The 16,634-nt window shown below is 49.0% G+C and overlaps 1 protein-coding gene across 5 annotated transcripts in view; it reads left to right on the top strand.

The window, feature by feature from the left end:
* SPNS3 (SPNS lysolipid transporter 3, sphingosine-1-phosphate (putative)) overlaps positions 1 to 8,878 on the top strand; it is a 33,056-nt gene extending 24,178 nt beyond the window's left edge. For 2 of the 5 annotated variants that reach the window (XM_080983050.1, XM_080983051.1), the window contains 3 exons: positions 1,482 to 1,671; positions 2,610 to 2,700; positions 7,263 to 8,878. In XM_080983050.1, the coding sequence (XP_080839176.1) occupies positions 1,482 to 1,671; positions 2,610 to 2,689 (270 nt within the window). In that variant the 3' untranslated portion in view covers positions 2,690 to 2,700; positions 7,263 to 8,878. Of the gene's footprint in view, positions 1 to 1,481; positions 1,672 to 2,609; positions 2,701 to 3,666; positions 4,065 to 7,262 lie in introns of those variants that run through there. The other 3 variants (XM_080983052.1, XM_080983054.1, XM_080983053.1) reach the window with 3 other exon arrangements.
* Positions 8,879 to 16,634: the final 7,756 nt, after the last annotated feature.

Here is a 16,634-nt window from a genome sequence, read left to right as displayed (position 1 = left end):
GGTCAGGTAGAGAGCTAAGTGGATGAAGACCAAAGGATCAGATGTAGGAAAGCCATCAGAGGTCCAAGACCACCTGCACCACTGCTAATATATTAGCCAATTTACTCAGACTACTAAGAAACAACGTGAGACCAGGGAGAAGAGTTGGTGGAAGAAGACTGGAAAAAATTTAAAGACTATTTACAGAAATACTGTAAAATTAATGAATGTTAGAAAAACATTGGAATGAACCTATATGGCTTTAGTAGAAATGTTATAAGGAATTAAGTATAAATAGATTAATAAAGGAAAAAATAAGGTTGGAATGAGTTAAGATAATTATAGGATAGAAAACAGAGGAAGATGGAAAGGAATTGCTGAAATAATTAACAGAAGTAGAATACAAAAAGGGAGGTGTGAGGAGGTCGTGGAAATAAGTGAATGAAAGATGGGATAATGAAATTGTTGGATTTATTTTATTGTTTTTGTTTTGTTTTGTTAGTTTAATGTATTGTATTTTTTTTTAGTGTTTAAATTTTTGGAAAAGTAATAAATATTTTTTAAAAAAGAAAAAAGAAAAAAAAGAGAAACAACGTGAGTTTTATACAGCCAGACAGGCTCCTGTTGGTCCCTTGAGAACCAAATGGTCTTGAATAGGGTTACGGGGAGAAATTCAATACCGTTTGCATTTAAAGGAAACCTCCCTAATTTGCACTTTTGAAAACACAATTCTTCTATGCTTCAAAATTAGAAATTCTCCTTTAAACAAATTAGAAATTCTCCTTTAAACAAGAAATTCTCCTTTAAACACAAAAATACTTAGGCTAGACTTAATTTTGCAAATCAGTTCTCTGGCCAATTAATGGGCATATAATGAGGTTGAGTGTGCATCAAAATGCACATATTTTTGAAGACAGACAAATATGAATTACATTAGAGAAAATACTCTGCAAGAATGTGCATCTTAGGCAAAATTGCACAGAAGCATATGTATATTAGCAAAAATCTGCACTGAAATGTTAATGAATTTTCATGAGGACTTTCTTAAAAAAAGAAATAAATTTGCAAAGTGGAAATGTGGAGAACTGACCTTAGGACAATTGACATATTTACCCATTTCCTTGTCTTGGAAGAACTAAAGTCCCAGCTTTGGCCACTAGAGGGCTGGCACCAGTCAGGCCATCAAACGCATCAGTTTATGCATCCAGAGTTTTTGCTTCATCTGTGTTAGAGCCCAGGAAGCTTCAGGGCAGGCTGAGGTCAAGTCCAAAGGCAACCAGAGAAAACAACACGGTCAGACTGAACGGGGTTCAAATCCCCTACTTGGCCCTGAAGCTCACTGGGTGAGCTGGCAGGGTGGCAGTCACTGCCTCTTGACCTAGGGTTGCTGTGGGGATTAAATGGGGAGGGGGAGAAGCATGGGTGCCACCTTGAGCTCCTTAGAGGAAGAGGGTGGGGCATAAATGCAAGAAGCAGAGTAAAAAACCACGTTCCCCCTCCAGATCTCCAGTGAAATCCAGAAGCGACAGGCCGGGGCTTCTTCCTACCTTGCGTCCTTCCGGAGCCTGCAGTACAGCTTTGTCTTATGCTGCTTTGTCGGTGCTCTTGGGGGAGGCTGCTTCCTCCTGACCGCCCTCCGGATCAAAGAAGATCGGCTGGAAGCTGCGCCTCCACCCCCACCGCCAGTCAAAGGTAACTCTGACTCTTGGGCTCAGCGCATCAGTACTGCGAGCATCGCTCTGGCTTTGGACATCATTTTTTGCCAGTCCTACCTTTCCAGCTGAACCGTAGAGTCATAGAATTGTAGAGTTGGAAGGGACATCAAATGCCATCCAGTCCAACCCCCTGCAATGTGGGAATCTCAGCTAAGGCATCCATGATAGATGGCCACCCAACCTCTGCTTAAACATCTGCAAGGAAGGAGAGTCTACAACCTCCCAGGGCAGGGGCGGAGGAAGGGGGTGCAGTGGGTGTGGACCGCCCCAGGTGTCACAACTGAGGAGGGTGACAAAATGCCGGGAGGCACTCACCGCGGGGCCTGCAGTGCGCCTGAGCCATGCGTCTCTCCTGGGAGAGACGCGGTGGCTTGGGCACACACAGGCCCCACACTGCCCGAAATGGTCTGCCCGCTGCCTCCCCCCCCCCAGCTGTAGGGCGGCTGAGTGGGAGGAGGCAGGCAGACTCCAGAAGCCCCACGGTGCACCCTGCCCATATGGGTGACTCACCCTGCCCTCGCCCTGCCTCTATGTGTGGTGTAGTGGTTAAGAGCGGTATACCCGTAATCTGGTGAACTGGGTTCGCTTCCCCGCTCCTCCACATGCAGCTGCTGGGTGACCTTCGGCTAGTCACACTTCTCTGAAGTCTCTCAGCCCCACTCACCTCATAGAGTGTTTGTTGTGGGGGAGGAAGGGAAAGGAGAATGTTAGCCGCTTTGAGACTACTTCGGGTAGTGATGAAGCGGGATATCAAATCCAAACTCCTCTTCTACTCTTCTTCTTCCTGGGCACGCTGCCCCAGGTGCCCAAGCAGCTTCCTCCGCCGCTGTCCCGGGGCAGACCGTTCCACTGTCAAACAGCTCTGACTGTCCTAAAGTTCTTCCTGATGTTGAATCAGCATTTCCTTCCTTGTAGCTGGAAGCCATTGGTTTGAGGCCTACCCTCCAGAGAAGGAGAAAACAAGCTTGCTCCATCCTCCATGTGATACCCCTTGAGATATTTGAAGGTGTCTATTGTATCTTCTCTCAGTCTTCTCTTTTCCAGGCTAAATATACCCAACTCCTACCATGGGAACTGTAGTTCGCCGAACATTATTAAATGGTCTTGTCCAGGGGTCAGCAAACTTTTTCAGCAGGGGGCCAGTCCACTGGGGAGCCGGACTATATTTTGGAAAAATAATAATGAACAAATTCCTATGCCCCACAAATAACCCAGAGATGCATTTTAAATAAGAGCACACATTCTACTCATGTAAAAACATGCTGATTCCCGGACCGTCCGCAGGCCGGATTGAGAAGGCGATTGGGCCGCATCAGGCCCCCGGTCCTTAGTTTGCCTACCCATGGTCTTGTCATTTGAGGTCGCCCATCTGCTTTGCACCTCTGCCGTTCCTGTGGCTCATAGGAGGAAAGCCTGGGAAGTTCTAATAAATATAAGTCCAGCGTTATGTGGTTTCAAGTCCCCTGTGGGTCTGATGGTGCAGATTAGGGGAAAAGATGTAGAGGAAAGGATTTGGACGACTTGCTTTAAGCTACACCTGTCCCAGTCTCCTGCCCAAGAATGATGGCAAGTGCCCTTTCTTGCATGTCAAGTAAAGATAAAGGTGAAGGGACCCCTGACCATTAGGTCCAGTCGTGGCCAACTCTGGGGTTGTGGCGCTCATCTCGCTTTCTTGGCCGAGGGAGCTGGCGTACAGGTTCCGGGTCATGTGGCCAGCATGACTAAGCCGCTTCTGGCAAACCAGAGCAGCGCACGGAAACGCCGTTTACCTTCCCGCTGGAGCAGTACCTATTTATCTACTTGCACTTTGACGTGCTTTCGAACTGCTAGGTTGGCAGGAGCAGGGACCGAGCAACGGGAGCTCACACCGTCGCGGGGATTCGAACTGCCGACCTTCTGATCGGCAAGTCTTAGACTCTGTGGTTTAACCCACATCGCCACCCACGTCCCATGTCAAGCTACTTTATTCCAGTGCAGGCTCAGCAACGAGTGAAGAGCAGGAAAAAGCCTAGAGATGCAGCAAGGATCAAAGCATGAGGAAAGGAACTTCAAGGTTCAGGGACAAGGCCAGGGATACAGATCAGAGGTTGGGAGCAGAGACTGCACAGGAGTGTGGAGTTGTTCCAAGAATCAGCCCTCCCTGCCCATCATGCTTTTAAACAGAGATTGTCTGGCTACTCAAATGCAAGCATGCCCTACAGACAACCCCTGACCTTAACTTGTGCATGTTGAATAAAGAGGTTTCGAGGAGAGAGTTTTACTGTCTCATAGCATAGTTAGCACAATGGTGATTGCTACCAAGCACATTAAAACTTGGTAGGCTTCACATCTGCCCTCACCCACCTTTAAACAAGCATTTCCCACGAAACTACTTAGGCTAGAATAAATCACAGACACCTAGCTTTGCAAATAAGCGAATATTTTACTCGCAGACTTTCCAGCAACTGAGTCTCCATCCAGTAATATAAAGAAGAAAAAGGTTCCCAAAGGTTCATGCTCCTTCTTGGGGGCTGGGTTTACTCCTGACTTTTGATGCGCTGCTGTTGTCTCAGAGACAAGGTCTGACGCTGCTCCCCCACGGGCAGCTCAGTCTGTGCCACCTCCTCTCCTCAGGTGGAAAAATGGCCTCCCCAGGCATATGAAGGCCCCACCTCCTCACCCTGAGCCAAGTAATGGGGCAGCTGCGAGACTTCCCGAGCAAGAGTCTCAACAGAGGGTACTGGCTCTGAGTTGGGGAGCTTGAGGAGGAGGGCCCTGCTCCATGGCCTCTTCATTCACCATTGTCGTCCTCTGTTGTACACAGATTCATGGAAGATAATGCTGTCACGGCCTACTAAACCTGAGGGCTATGTTCAGCTTCCACCAGAGGCTCCAGGTTGTGAGGGAGTTTGCGGGGTGTGTGTGTGTGACACTGCATGTGAAGTCAGGTGTGCAACGTCAGGACATTGGGAGGAGCCAGGGAGCGGAGCCAAGCCCAGCTGTGGCATAGCTGTCAACCGTCCCTTATTTGGCGGGAAAGTTCCTTATCCCAGCGCTGTGTCCCGCTGCTGTCCCTTATTGATGATGTCCCTTAAATTTCCTGGGTTTCAAAGGAAGCAGCTCCTCTCCCTCCCTCCCTGCCGGCCAGGGAGGAGGGAAGCTCCAACTGTGTTGCTTGGCTGCGTTGCTCACCCAATAAGGAGTCTAAGAACAACTGGGGGGTGGAGCTCGCATGCCTTGTGCCGATCAAATCGGCCGCATTGCCTGGGGACTCGCCTTTGCTCAGCGCTTCCCAGCGGAGAGGTGACGGTGGTTTTCCTTGCTGCATCCCCTTTGCCGGGTTGCTACGCTGTGGGAACCACCACTTGAGGCTTCGTTTGGCTGCTAGCTGGGCTTTCTGCCTTTGGCTCGGAGGGGCTCAGAAGTTGAACATACCTGTGCTCTGAAAATCCCTTATTTTGGCTGCTGATCCCTTATTTTCGAGGCTGCTGGTCCCTTATTTTCAAATCTGTAAGTTGACAGCTATGCTGCCGCAGTGGCACAGCTTCAATGGCTGCAGGCTCCTCCTCCTGCCACTTCCACCTGCCACTCAGCGCTCGGCTTCGCAATTGGCCTCCTCCTCCCCCTGATTTTTTTGACATTGGGGGGCCTCAGCCCCCTCCCAAATATATTGGGGAACCCCAGTTGGGCTTGGCCCCTAGCAGTTAGCGTCGTGGCCTCCAAGGCAGTATGCTTCTGTATACCAGTTGTTGGAAAAAGCAGAAGGGGGGAGGGCTCTTGTGTTCGAATCCTGATCGTTGGCTTCCCACGGCCATATATGGTTGGCCACTGAGGGGATAGGATGCTGGACTAGGTGGGCCACTGGCCTGATCCAGCAGGGGTCTCCTTACATTTTCCTAGAAGATATGAGCAGAACAGCCCCTTTGCAGCAGAAGTAACAGGAGATAATATTAGCTTTCTCGCCAGGAGATGCTAATTTGACAACCGCAGCGTGAACGAAACCCACCAGCTTTTGGCGCTCTCCTTATCAAGCAGTTTCGGGAATCCCCAGGAGGACATTCTCCTCTCTAAAACTCCCGCTGAAAAGTGTGTTCGGAATATATCGAAAGCATTTCAGGAAAGGAGCTAAAGCAGCCTTTTCAGGAAAGCTCCCAAAGGAATGGGTTTTAAAGCAAGAATGAGGAACCTGGAGCCCTGCAAGATGCTGAAGCCCATAAGCCCATAACCGCCAACCGTTCTCTGATGATAATAGGGACATCCTATTCCATAATACTAATTTTATTATTTATACCTCACCCATATGACAGGGTTGCCCCAGCCACTCTGGGCGGCTTCCAACTTAAAACATTTTTTAAAAAAGCTTCCCTAATACAGGGCTGCCTTCAGATATATTCTAAAAGTTGTATAGTTACTTAACTCCTTGGCTTGGGGGTCACATAACTCCATACCTTCCAACATTTATCTGATGAAAATAGGGGCGTCCTAAGGAAAAGCAGGACATTCTGTGATAATAATAGTAACAATAGCAAGAATAATAATAGTTTATTACCGTATTTTTCGCTCTATAACACGCACCCGACCATAACACGCACGTAGTTTTTAGAGGAGGAAAATCCGTAGGCATGCCACCCGTAGGCATTCCCTCCATAACACGCACAGACATTGCGCCTTACTTTCTACGAGGAAAAAAGTGAGTGTTATGGTGCAAAAAATACGGTACTTATACCCCGCCCATCTGGCTGAGTTTCCCCAGCCACTCTGGGCGGCTCCCAATCGAGTGTTAAAAACAATACAGCATTAAATATTAAAAACTTCCCTAAACAGGACTGCCTTCAGATGTCTTTTAAAGATAGGATAGCTGCTTATTTCCTTCATATCTGAAGGGAGGTTTGTTCCACAGGGTGGGTGCCACTACCAAGAAGGCCCTCTGTCTGGTTCCCTGTAACCTCACTTCTCGCAATGAGGGAACTGCCAGAAGGCCCTCGACGCTGGATCTCAGTGTCCGGGCTGAATGATGGGGGTGGAGACGCTCCTTCAGGTATACAGGATCAAATCAGAAACTGGGCTTCTGTAAATCCAGGACTGTCCCTGGAAAATAGGGACACTTGGAGGGTTTTCAAGCCCCAGTCAGGATTGCCAGTGGCCAGGGAGGAGGATGGGGGATTGTGGTCCAGCAGCAGCTCTGGGGTTGAAGGTGCCCCATCCACGGCGGCGGAGGAAGCTGCGAGGGCACTGGGGCGGCTGCCCAGGGGCGAGGCGAGCTGCCCATGGGGGGGGGCTCACTGTGGGGCCTCCGCAGTCTGCCCGCCTCCTCCCACTCAGCCACCCTACAGCTGGGGGGGAGGTAGGCAGACTGTTTGGGCCTGCAGGTGCCCAAGCCGTGTCACTCCCAGGAGAGATGCGTGGTTCGGGTGCGTTGCAGGCCCACGGTGAGTGCCGCCTGGCATTTTGTCACCCCCCTCAGTGGTGACACCCGGGGCAGACAGCACCCACCGCACCCCCCTTCCTCCACCCCTGTTTTAAGAAACAGCAGTGTAGACCTTTCTCAAAGTGATGTCTTTCCTAACACGGGATCTTTGGGTTTTGCAGGCACAGGAAACGAGAGTTACGTCCGGCATGAAGGAGAAGTCCAAGGGGAGCTTCCTGTGCCATAGAGCTGCCTCCTGCCCTTCGCAAACACGCTCTCATCAGGGAAGGAGAGTCATGAACGGTTATCAACACAACCTCCATCTGGTGAGGGGCGGGGGAGCTTTTGGGACTGACTTTGGAGCGTGACATTCAAAGTGGGCTGCAAATCACATGGCCACCCGCCATCACCGTCTCCGAAGCTGCCAAGGAATCTGGTGGCTCCGGGAGCCAGGAACATAGCTGAGCTGTTCAAGTGACAACTTCCTCCAGAAAACATAACCAGTGGAAGTAAGACGTGCCAGCCTCCCGTCTAAATTTACTTGGTATATGGCAGCTCCTTCTTGGGGGTGGGGGTGGGTTGTGTTTCAGGAGCCAAGCGCATGCATTGCACAGAGAAGTTTCCAGGGTGAGTTGAACAGAGCTTGGGTACAAAGCCTGGGACAGCCATTTGCCCAACACCTTGGAGAGGTTCACGTCCGTTAGCAAAGAACAGTAAGGATCCCTTCTGATCACTTCCAGGAGAATTAATCCTTAACTTGAGAAGCATAGAAAGTGCCAAGCTAGACGAATCCTCAGTCCAACTTGTTGGTTTTCCCTTGGACTCCTCACGTTCCATCGCTGCCCAAATTTGACACTGCGTCTTGGCTGCATTTACAACGTGACAAAACTATGACCTTTCCTCACTGCTCCTTTGGCAAAAACTCTTCTGTGTGCTCTGGTCCTATCTTGTATGGACTAGGGATGAATTGTGTCAGTTTTGGTTTCTTGTTTTTTCACCCTTAAGTCCAGTTCCTCACATTTCTGCATTGTTTTTTTTATTATTATTATTTTAAAAAGTCCCCGTGAATTTTTTCCAGCATGACAGTTTGCATTTCTCTCAATACGTTCCTGCATGCAGTTCTAACTGATCTAAACATTTTTTCAAGCAAGTTCCCCTAATTTAACACAGTTTTCCATGTTAATTTCATGAATCTATTCCAGGCATAGGCAAACTCGGCCCTCCAGATGTTTTTGGGACTACAATTCCCATCATCCCTGACCACTGGTCCTGTTAGCTAGGGATGATGGGAGTTGTAGTCCCAAAACGTCTGGAGGGCCGAGTTTGCCTATGCCTGATCTACAGTGGCACCTCTACTTACAGACGCGATCCATTCTGGGGTGCCGTTCACACCCCAAAAAGTCCATAAGTAGAGCGCCGCTTCTGCGCATGACGCGATAGATTGCTCCTGCGCATGCACGAAGCAGCGAACCCAGAAGTAAACACTTCTGGGTTTGTCGCGTTCATAACCAGAAAAAATGCAACGTGAAGCAAACGCACATTCCGGAGGCCCGTTCACAGCGTGAAAAGCCCGCAACCTGAAGCACCGAATCTGTGCAGGTGCGCGTTGCAATTTGGCGCTTGTGCGCATGCGTGAAGTGCAATTTACTGCGCATACTGCGCATGTGCGAGCGACGAAACCCAGAAGTAGCCCTTTCTGGTACTTCCAGGTCGCTACAGGATGCTACCTGAAGAAACGTAATATGAAGCAAACGTAACATGAGATATGACTGTAGTTCAATAAAGGGACTTGCTGTTATCTCTGTGTCTTGCCTCGTAGGAACCCACCTTGTTCTTTAGGAATAAGGAAGCTGCCTTACACTGAGTAAGACCATTGGTTCATCCTGTCCTGAATCCTAGGGCTCAGGAGTGAAGCGGTTGTCCCACGAAGACCCTCTTTGTGAAAGAAGACTGGCTGTTTCCCCATGTTACCTTCTGCATTGCACTTACGCACAACATAAGGAAGGGACGCAGCTTTAGATATCCGGCAGCACCTCCTCCTGAGAGCTCTTTTTAGCTGAGCACAATGGGATCCTCAGCCCACCCACCCACCTCATTTTTGCCTTTAATCTGCTTGCTTGTCTCTGCCCAAATCGCTGCCCCTGACCTAGAGTGACCCTGGCAGATACAGGTACAGTACAATCCTCCTGTTTGGAAGGCTGACAGGAGATCAGTCGGTCAAGAGGAAATCCTCCAAATTGGTGCGTGTTGCACTAAGCTGTGACACAAAAGTGCAGAGGGGCAGCTGTTTCATGAGATATCTGCAAACGGGCCTGGCTGTCTTCTTCCCCCTCCAAACTGTATTCTCCTCTCTCTTTTTTGGTGTTGGTAAATTACAGCAAGGTGCGTGCAAGGTGCCTGGAAATTAATCTGCAGCTGCAGACACACCAATAATTTAACACAGTTGTCTCCTCCAAATCTGGGAACTGTTTACCTCTCACAGAAGTACAATTCCCAGCACCCTGAATGAACTACAGTTCCCAGGGATCCTTTGCAAGCTGGGAGGAGATGTGCTTTAAATGTGCCCTAAAGGGCCAAAAGTTCCCCACATCTGGTTTAAACTGCCAGGCAGCTAGCCCAACTAAAGTGAGTATTATTCTTATTCTTATTCCCCTGCCCATTTTTTGGATCCTAGATTAACAAGAGCGGAAAAGTTGCCGTGGATTAACATATAAATATGGTACTTTTCTTCTGCCTTTTCTCTACTCTAATTCTGTAAGGAACTAGCTGGGTCAGATCCGAATAAGGTAACATTGCGTTTATATCCCACCTTTCCTCAGAAGAGCTGTCCACCCTCCTGCAACAACAACAACAACAATTTATTACTTATATCCTGCCCATCTGACCAGGCCTCCCCAGCCACTCTGGGCGCCTCCCAACAGAATATTAAAAACACGATAAAACATTAAACGTTAAAAACTTCCCTAAACAGGGCTCCCTTCAGAGGTCTTTTAAAAGACAGATAGTTGTTTATTTCCTTGACATATGATGGGAGGGCATTCCACAGGGTGGGAGCCACTACCAAGAAGGCCCTCTGCCTGGTTCCCTGCAACCTCACTTCTCGCAGTGAGGGAACCGCCAGAAGTCCCTTGGAGCTGGTCCTCAGTGTTCGGGCTGAACGATGGGGATGGAGACACTCCTTCAGGTATACTGGGCCGAGGCAACTCTTGTACTCACAACATGTCCCCGTCTTGCTGTGCCTCTCGCTGGGCCGAGGCAGAGAAGGGCCACCGGGACAGCAGTGGGAAACAGCTGAGCTTGCAACCGCATTTGGGTCAAAAGCCCGTTGCCTTCTGTGCCTGCAAAGGATAAAGTCGGGCAGGAGCTTTCCCAGAAGAGTGCCGTTCCTCTGCGTTGTTTGTGGAGACCTGATTAAGAAGCTCGTTGAGGGTCTCCACTGAATTAGGTACTGCGGCACGGCTAATTAAAGGAGCTCCCTGCGGGGTCGCTTAATAGCTGCGCCAGAACAGGTGAAGATTTCAATTATCTTGCCATTCCTTCTTCCCAAATAGCTCAGCCACGGCCCTTAAATGCTTGCAGACAGTGTCTGCCGAATGAAGCGGCTCCTTTCTGGAAGGGGCGAGGCAGCTCCCCTGAACCAGCCGCGTTCAAGAGAGTCACATTTAGCAATATGGCGCCCATCCCAGGATAAACATGCTCTACATAGTACAGAGGGACGCGGGGGGCGCTGTGGGTTAAACCACAGAGCCTAGGACTTGCCGATCAGAAGGTCGGTGGTTCGAATCCCTGTGACGGAGTGAGCTCCCGTTGCTTGGTCCCTGCTCCTGCCAACCTAGCAGTTCGAAAGCATGTCAAAAGTGCAAGTAGATCAATAGGTACCGCTCCGGCGGGAAGGTAAACGGTGTTTCCGTGTGCTGCTCTGGTTCTCCAGAAGTGGCTTAGTCATGCTGGTCACATGACCGGCTCCCTCGGCCAATAAAGCGAGATGAGCGCCGCAACCCCAGAGTCGTCCGTGACTGGACCTAATGGTCAGGGGTCCCTATACCTTTTACATAGGAGTGCAGGAAGCTGCCTCATCCCAGCTCAGACCTTTGGTCCATCTGGCTCTGTACTGTCTACACTGACTAGGGTTTCAGGCAGGAAATCTTTCTCAGTCCTACCTGGAGAGGCCGGGATTTGAACCTGGGAACCTCCTGCTTGCAAGGCAGATGCTCTGGCATCTTTCCCATATGGGTTCCCTTCCTTTGGGTTATTGGGAGGCTCTCATTTAGTCAGTCAGATTAATCAGCTAAAAGGCTTTTTGATCAGTAGAAGAAGAAGAGAAGAGTTTGGATTTGATATCCCGCTTTATCACTACCCGAAGGAGTCTCAAAGCGGCTAACATTCTCCTTTCCCTTCCTTCCCCACAACAAACACTCTGAGGTGAGTGAGGCTGAGAGACTTCAGAGAAGTGTGACTAGCCCAAGGTCACCCAGCAGCTGCATGTGGAGGAGCGGGGAAGCGAACCCGGTTCACCAGATTACGAGTCTATCGCTCTTAACCACCACACCACACTGGCTCTCCAGGAAACCAGGAAGCAGTTGTTCCTTAAATTAGAAGCATACCCTTTTCCTGAGACTCCCCATCACCTAATATCTTGAGAGAAAGCATTTCTCCGGGTACCTTGTAGGAGAGCCTTTTCAGTGGTGGCTCCTAAATTCTGAAACTGGAACTCCCTACCCAGAACCAAAACCATCCTTCTGAAAGGGGAAGCTGTGGCCCTCCAGACATTGTTATACTGACATACCGGTATATGTTTTTAAAAATCATGTGTTGAGAGATACTATTTAAATATGCTGATGCCAAAAATGGGATGGACTTAGGAGTGAAGTACATGTGAAATTGGTTTGGGCTGGTGTTATGTACTGAGTTGAATAGGATCCAAAATGCAGCAGTCTGATTGGCCCTAGAACAATAGGATTCAGAATGCAGCAGTCTGATTGGTCCTAGAACAATAGGATTCAGAATGCAGCAGTCTGATTGGTCCTAGAACAATAGGATCCAGAATGCAGCAGTCTGATTGGTCCTAGAACAATAGGATTCAGAATGCAGCAGTCTGATTGGTCCGCAGGAGCCACCCAATCAAGCTCCAGGTGGAAGTGAACCCGCGACCTGATTGGCCTACAGGAGAATCCCGGAATTAGCCAATCACGTGGGGCCCATTGTGTAAATAACGTATATAAAGCAGACATTCTGGGGGAGCTTCCATTCCCCCTCACCGCTATGAGCTGAATAAAGAGCATGAAATCCACTCTCGACTCCGAGTATATTTCAGCTGGCAACAGATTGACTTTACTCATCCCTCGTTTGTTGTTCCTGGCAGCCTTTCCAGCTGCATCTTCCCCGCCCCAAGTAATTTGGTGCAACCCCCTGAGGTTTGTTTGCTTTTAATTAACATTTTGCAATCCGTCCCCCTCCCGAGTATTAATGTGCCACCAGCAATTGGGCCGGGAACACCTACCAAATAAGCAAAATGCCCTGTGGACCACTCTCCATTTGCCTGCGTTTGCAGCACCTTAGTATAGATCGGCCTCCCGGCACCAATCGGGATTCCATTCCCCAGCTATGCAGTGCGGCCCTCAGAATGCCTGGAGACGAACGAGCGAAGTGAGCTTGGCAGAATGCCATCTTCCAAGGCAATTACCAAACCCTTACGCACACGTTCTGCCCCTTGTGTGCCAGGCTATCTATAGGAATGAAGCCCAGGTCGTATTTCATCCTGCCACTTGGCTAATTCCTTGCATGCTTCAGGTTCTGTGCTTTAAAAAAACATATCTCCCATCCATGCTTCTTAGAGCAGGGTGGGGAGATGTCAAGAGAATTCTCCCCAAACTGATACCCTGTAGATAGTGGAGATTGGTCCATTAAACAGGACACTGTCCCACCAACTACAGTCTGCCTCCAGCCAGCTCCCACCTGCCTGCCTTCGTACGTAGCCCAGGGAGTGGCACTGCCTGTCAGCTTCCTTCTCCTGAGTCGCAGTGTTGTCCTTGTAGAACTCAGCAGAGAGGAGGAGAATGGGGACAAAGCTGGGATCAAGAATCATGGAGTCATTAGTGACGTATGGAAGTGAGAGCTGGACCATAAAGAAGGCTGATCGCCAAAGAATTGATACTTTTGAATTATGGTGCTGGAGGAGACTCTTGAGAGTCCCGTGGACTGCAAGAAGATCAAACCTCTCCATTCTTAAGGAAATCAGCCCTGAGTGCTCACTGGAAGGACAGATCCTGAAGCTGAGGCTCCAATACTTTGGCCACCTCATGAGAAGGGAAGACTCCCTGGAAAAGATCCTGATGTTGGGAAAGATGGAGAGCACAAGGAGAAGGGGACGACAGGGGACGAGATGGTTGGACAGTGTTCTCGAAGCTACCAGCATGAGTTTGACCAAACTGCGGGAGGCAGTGGAAGACAGGAGGGCCTGGCATGCTCTGGTCCATGGGGTTCTACACTTAGGCAGTATTCCAATGTTAAACCTTTCAGCAATACACATAACCATTCCAATTCCAGCATCAATTAAACAATGATACTTAACAGGCAGGAATGACCAGCTGCACCAATATAAGATGGGGGACACCTGGCTTGCCAGTAATACATGTGAAAAAGATATTGGGGTCTTAGTGGGCCACAAGCTTAATATGAGTCAACAATGTGATGCAGCAGCAAAAAAAGCTAATGCTATTCTAGGCTGCATCAACAGAAGTCTAATGTCCAGATCAAGTGACGTAACAGGTAAAGGTAAAGGTAAAGGACCCCTGACAGTTAAGTCCTGTCGCGGACGACTCTGGGGTTGCTGTGCTCCTCTCGCTTTACAGGCCGAGGGAGCCGGCGTTTGTCCGCAGACAGTTTTTCCGGGTCATGTGGCCAGCATGACTAAGCCGCTTCTGGTGCAACAGAACACTGTGGTGAAAGCTGGAGCGCATGGAAATGCCATTACCTTCCCGCTGGAGCGGTACCTATTTATCTACTTGCACTTTTTTGGGGGGGTGCTTTCGAACTGCTAGGTTGGCAGGAGCTGGGACCGAGCAACAGGAGCTCACCCTGTCGTGGGGATTCGAACCGCCGACCTTCTGATTGGCAAGCTCAAGAGGCTCAGTGGTTTAGACCACAGCGCCACGTAATGCTCTATTCTGAATTGGTGAGGACACATCTGGAGTACTGTATCCAGTTCTGGGTACCACAATTTAAGAAGGATAAAGACAAGCTGGAACATGTGCAGAGGAGGGAGGCCAAGATGATCAAGGGTCTGGAAACTAAGCCTTAGGAGGAACAGTTGAGGGAGCTGGGTATGTTTAGCCTGTAAAAGAGGAGATTGAGATGAGATATGATAGGCATCTTCATGTATCTAAAAGGCTGTCACACAGAAGACGGAGCAAGCTTGTTTTCTCCTCCTCTGGAAGCTAGGACCAATGGATCCCAAGTTACCAGAAAGGAGATTCTGACTAAACATTCAGGAAAACTTTCTGACACTAAGAGCTGTTCAGCAGTGGAATGAACTCCCATGAGAGGTGGTGGACTCTCCTTCCTTGGAAGTTTTTAGACAGATCTTGGATGGCCACCTGTCATGGATGCTTTAGCTGAGATTCCTGCACCACAGAGAGTTGGATTAGAGGCACAAATACAAGATGGGTGACACCTGGCTTGAGAGCAGTACATGTGAAAAGGATCTAGGAGTCTTGGTTGACCACAAACTTGACATGAGCCAACAGTGTGACGTGGCAGCTAAAAAAGCCAATGCAATTCTGGGCTGCATCAATAGGAGTATAGCATCTAGATCAAGGGAAGTAATAGTGCCACTGTATTCTGCTCTGGTCAGACCTCACCTGGAGTACTGTGTCCAGTTCTGGGCACCACAGTTCAAGAAGGACACTGACAAACTGGAACGTGTCCAGAGGAGGGCAACCAAAATGGCCAAAGGCCTGGAAACGATGCCTTATGAGGAATGGCTAAGGGAGCTGGGCATGTTTAGCCTGGAGAAGAGGAGGTTAAGGGGTGATATGATAGCCATGTTCAAATATATAAAAGGATGTCACAAAGAGGAGGGAGAAAGGTTGTTTTCTGCTGCTCCAGAGAAGCGGACACGGAACAATGGATCCAAACTACAAGAAAGAAGATTCCACCTCAACATTAGGAAGAACTTCCTGACAGTAAGAGCTGTTTGACAGTGGAATTTGCTGCCAAGGAGTGTGGTGGAGTCTCCTTCTTTGGAGGTCTTTAAGCAGAGGCTTGACAACCATATGTCAGGAGTGCTCTGATGGTGTTTCCTGCTTGGCAGGGGGTTGGACTCGATGGCCCTTGTGGTCTCTTCCAACTCTATGATTCTATGATTCTATGACCCTACAATTCTATAAGCCCAGACAGACAGCAAAGGTGTCTGGTGAGGTGCTCAGTTGCTATTCCTCCTCCCTCTCAGGTGATCTGCTAAACTAGAACAGAACATCTTTCAGGAGTGCTGTCAATCTTTTATCTCTGGGTAAAGCTTGAGGTGCCTGAGGTTAATCCAATGTTTTTAACCCAATCATGAGCTGTTTAATCCATATTTATATTTGTTCTTGAAATCTATTGCTCTTTGCATGGAGTGGTCTTCGCGCTGCAATTCATAAATATTTTTGTCGATATTATCCCTGCCGCTATGTAAACATCAATTGGCAATTAATTAACTGCACAAATCCACTTGCCTTCAGCTCTGCAGATGAGGTGGGGGTTGTTTCCTCCCCCTCCCCCAAAATGATGGGCTCTTCTCATCTCTGCCTCGGAGGTGACCGTACCATTGATGCCATCCTCTGTACAACATTCAGATTCTTGGCATGCTATGGTGTAGGAACAAGAGGGGAGGTCCCTGCCCAAAGGTGGTGCGGAGCAGGCAGCAGAGTGGGCGAGGATAAAGAGAGGAAGGGTATGAATTCAGCTCTCTGACTGTGAACATACCCTGCTGCCACTCAATTGGACCCCCTCCTAAAATCCCCAGGAGTCTTGCCAATAACTGCTCCAGTGATGGAACTTGGATTCAGGGAAAGGAAGACATCAAAGCAACTGATGAGATAATTTGGGTCCTTCTCTCTGTTCTGTCCAAGCTGGGCCGCCCACAGCTACCTGCAAATGGGTATTTCTGTAACCCTTGTGTGTGTGCTTAAGGTCATCTAGGTCTTTTCTCCGCGATTAGCTCGTGGAGCAAGTAATAAATACACATTTGTTAGTCTTCTTTCAGTAGATGCTGGCAGCTACCACGCATCTCCTGAAACATCTAGTTAGGCTCTCAAAAGGAGGAAGGTGGTAATGACAGCTATCTATCCCACTGCATGAATGAGAAAGACCTTGGCAGACTGAACTGCTACCTAAAAGTGACCTGTATATGCCAGAAAAGGTGTGACGGTTAGCGAGATTACTGGAAAGTGTTTCTCTTTCAAGAAATGCTCTGTGTAATCAGAACTGGCAGCTGGGCTTAGATGGGAAAATGGCACATGGTGCTCTGTTTAAAGGCACAGATCTAGCCTTCTCAGCGGATTCCTCCGGGTAGA

This window comes from Podarcis pityusensis, assembly GCF_964106645.2.
Source record: "Podarcis pityusensis genome assembly, chromosome: 15".
NCBI classification, from domain to species: Eukaryota; Metazoa; Chordata; class Lepidosauria; order Squamata; family Lacertidae; genus Podarcis; species Podarcis pityusensis.
Note: the sequence above shows the minus strand (reverse complement) of the source record. Positions and strands in the feature narration are given on the sequence as shown.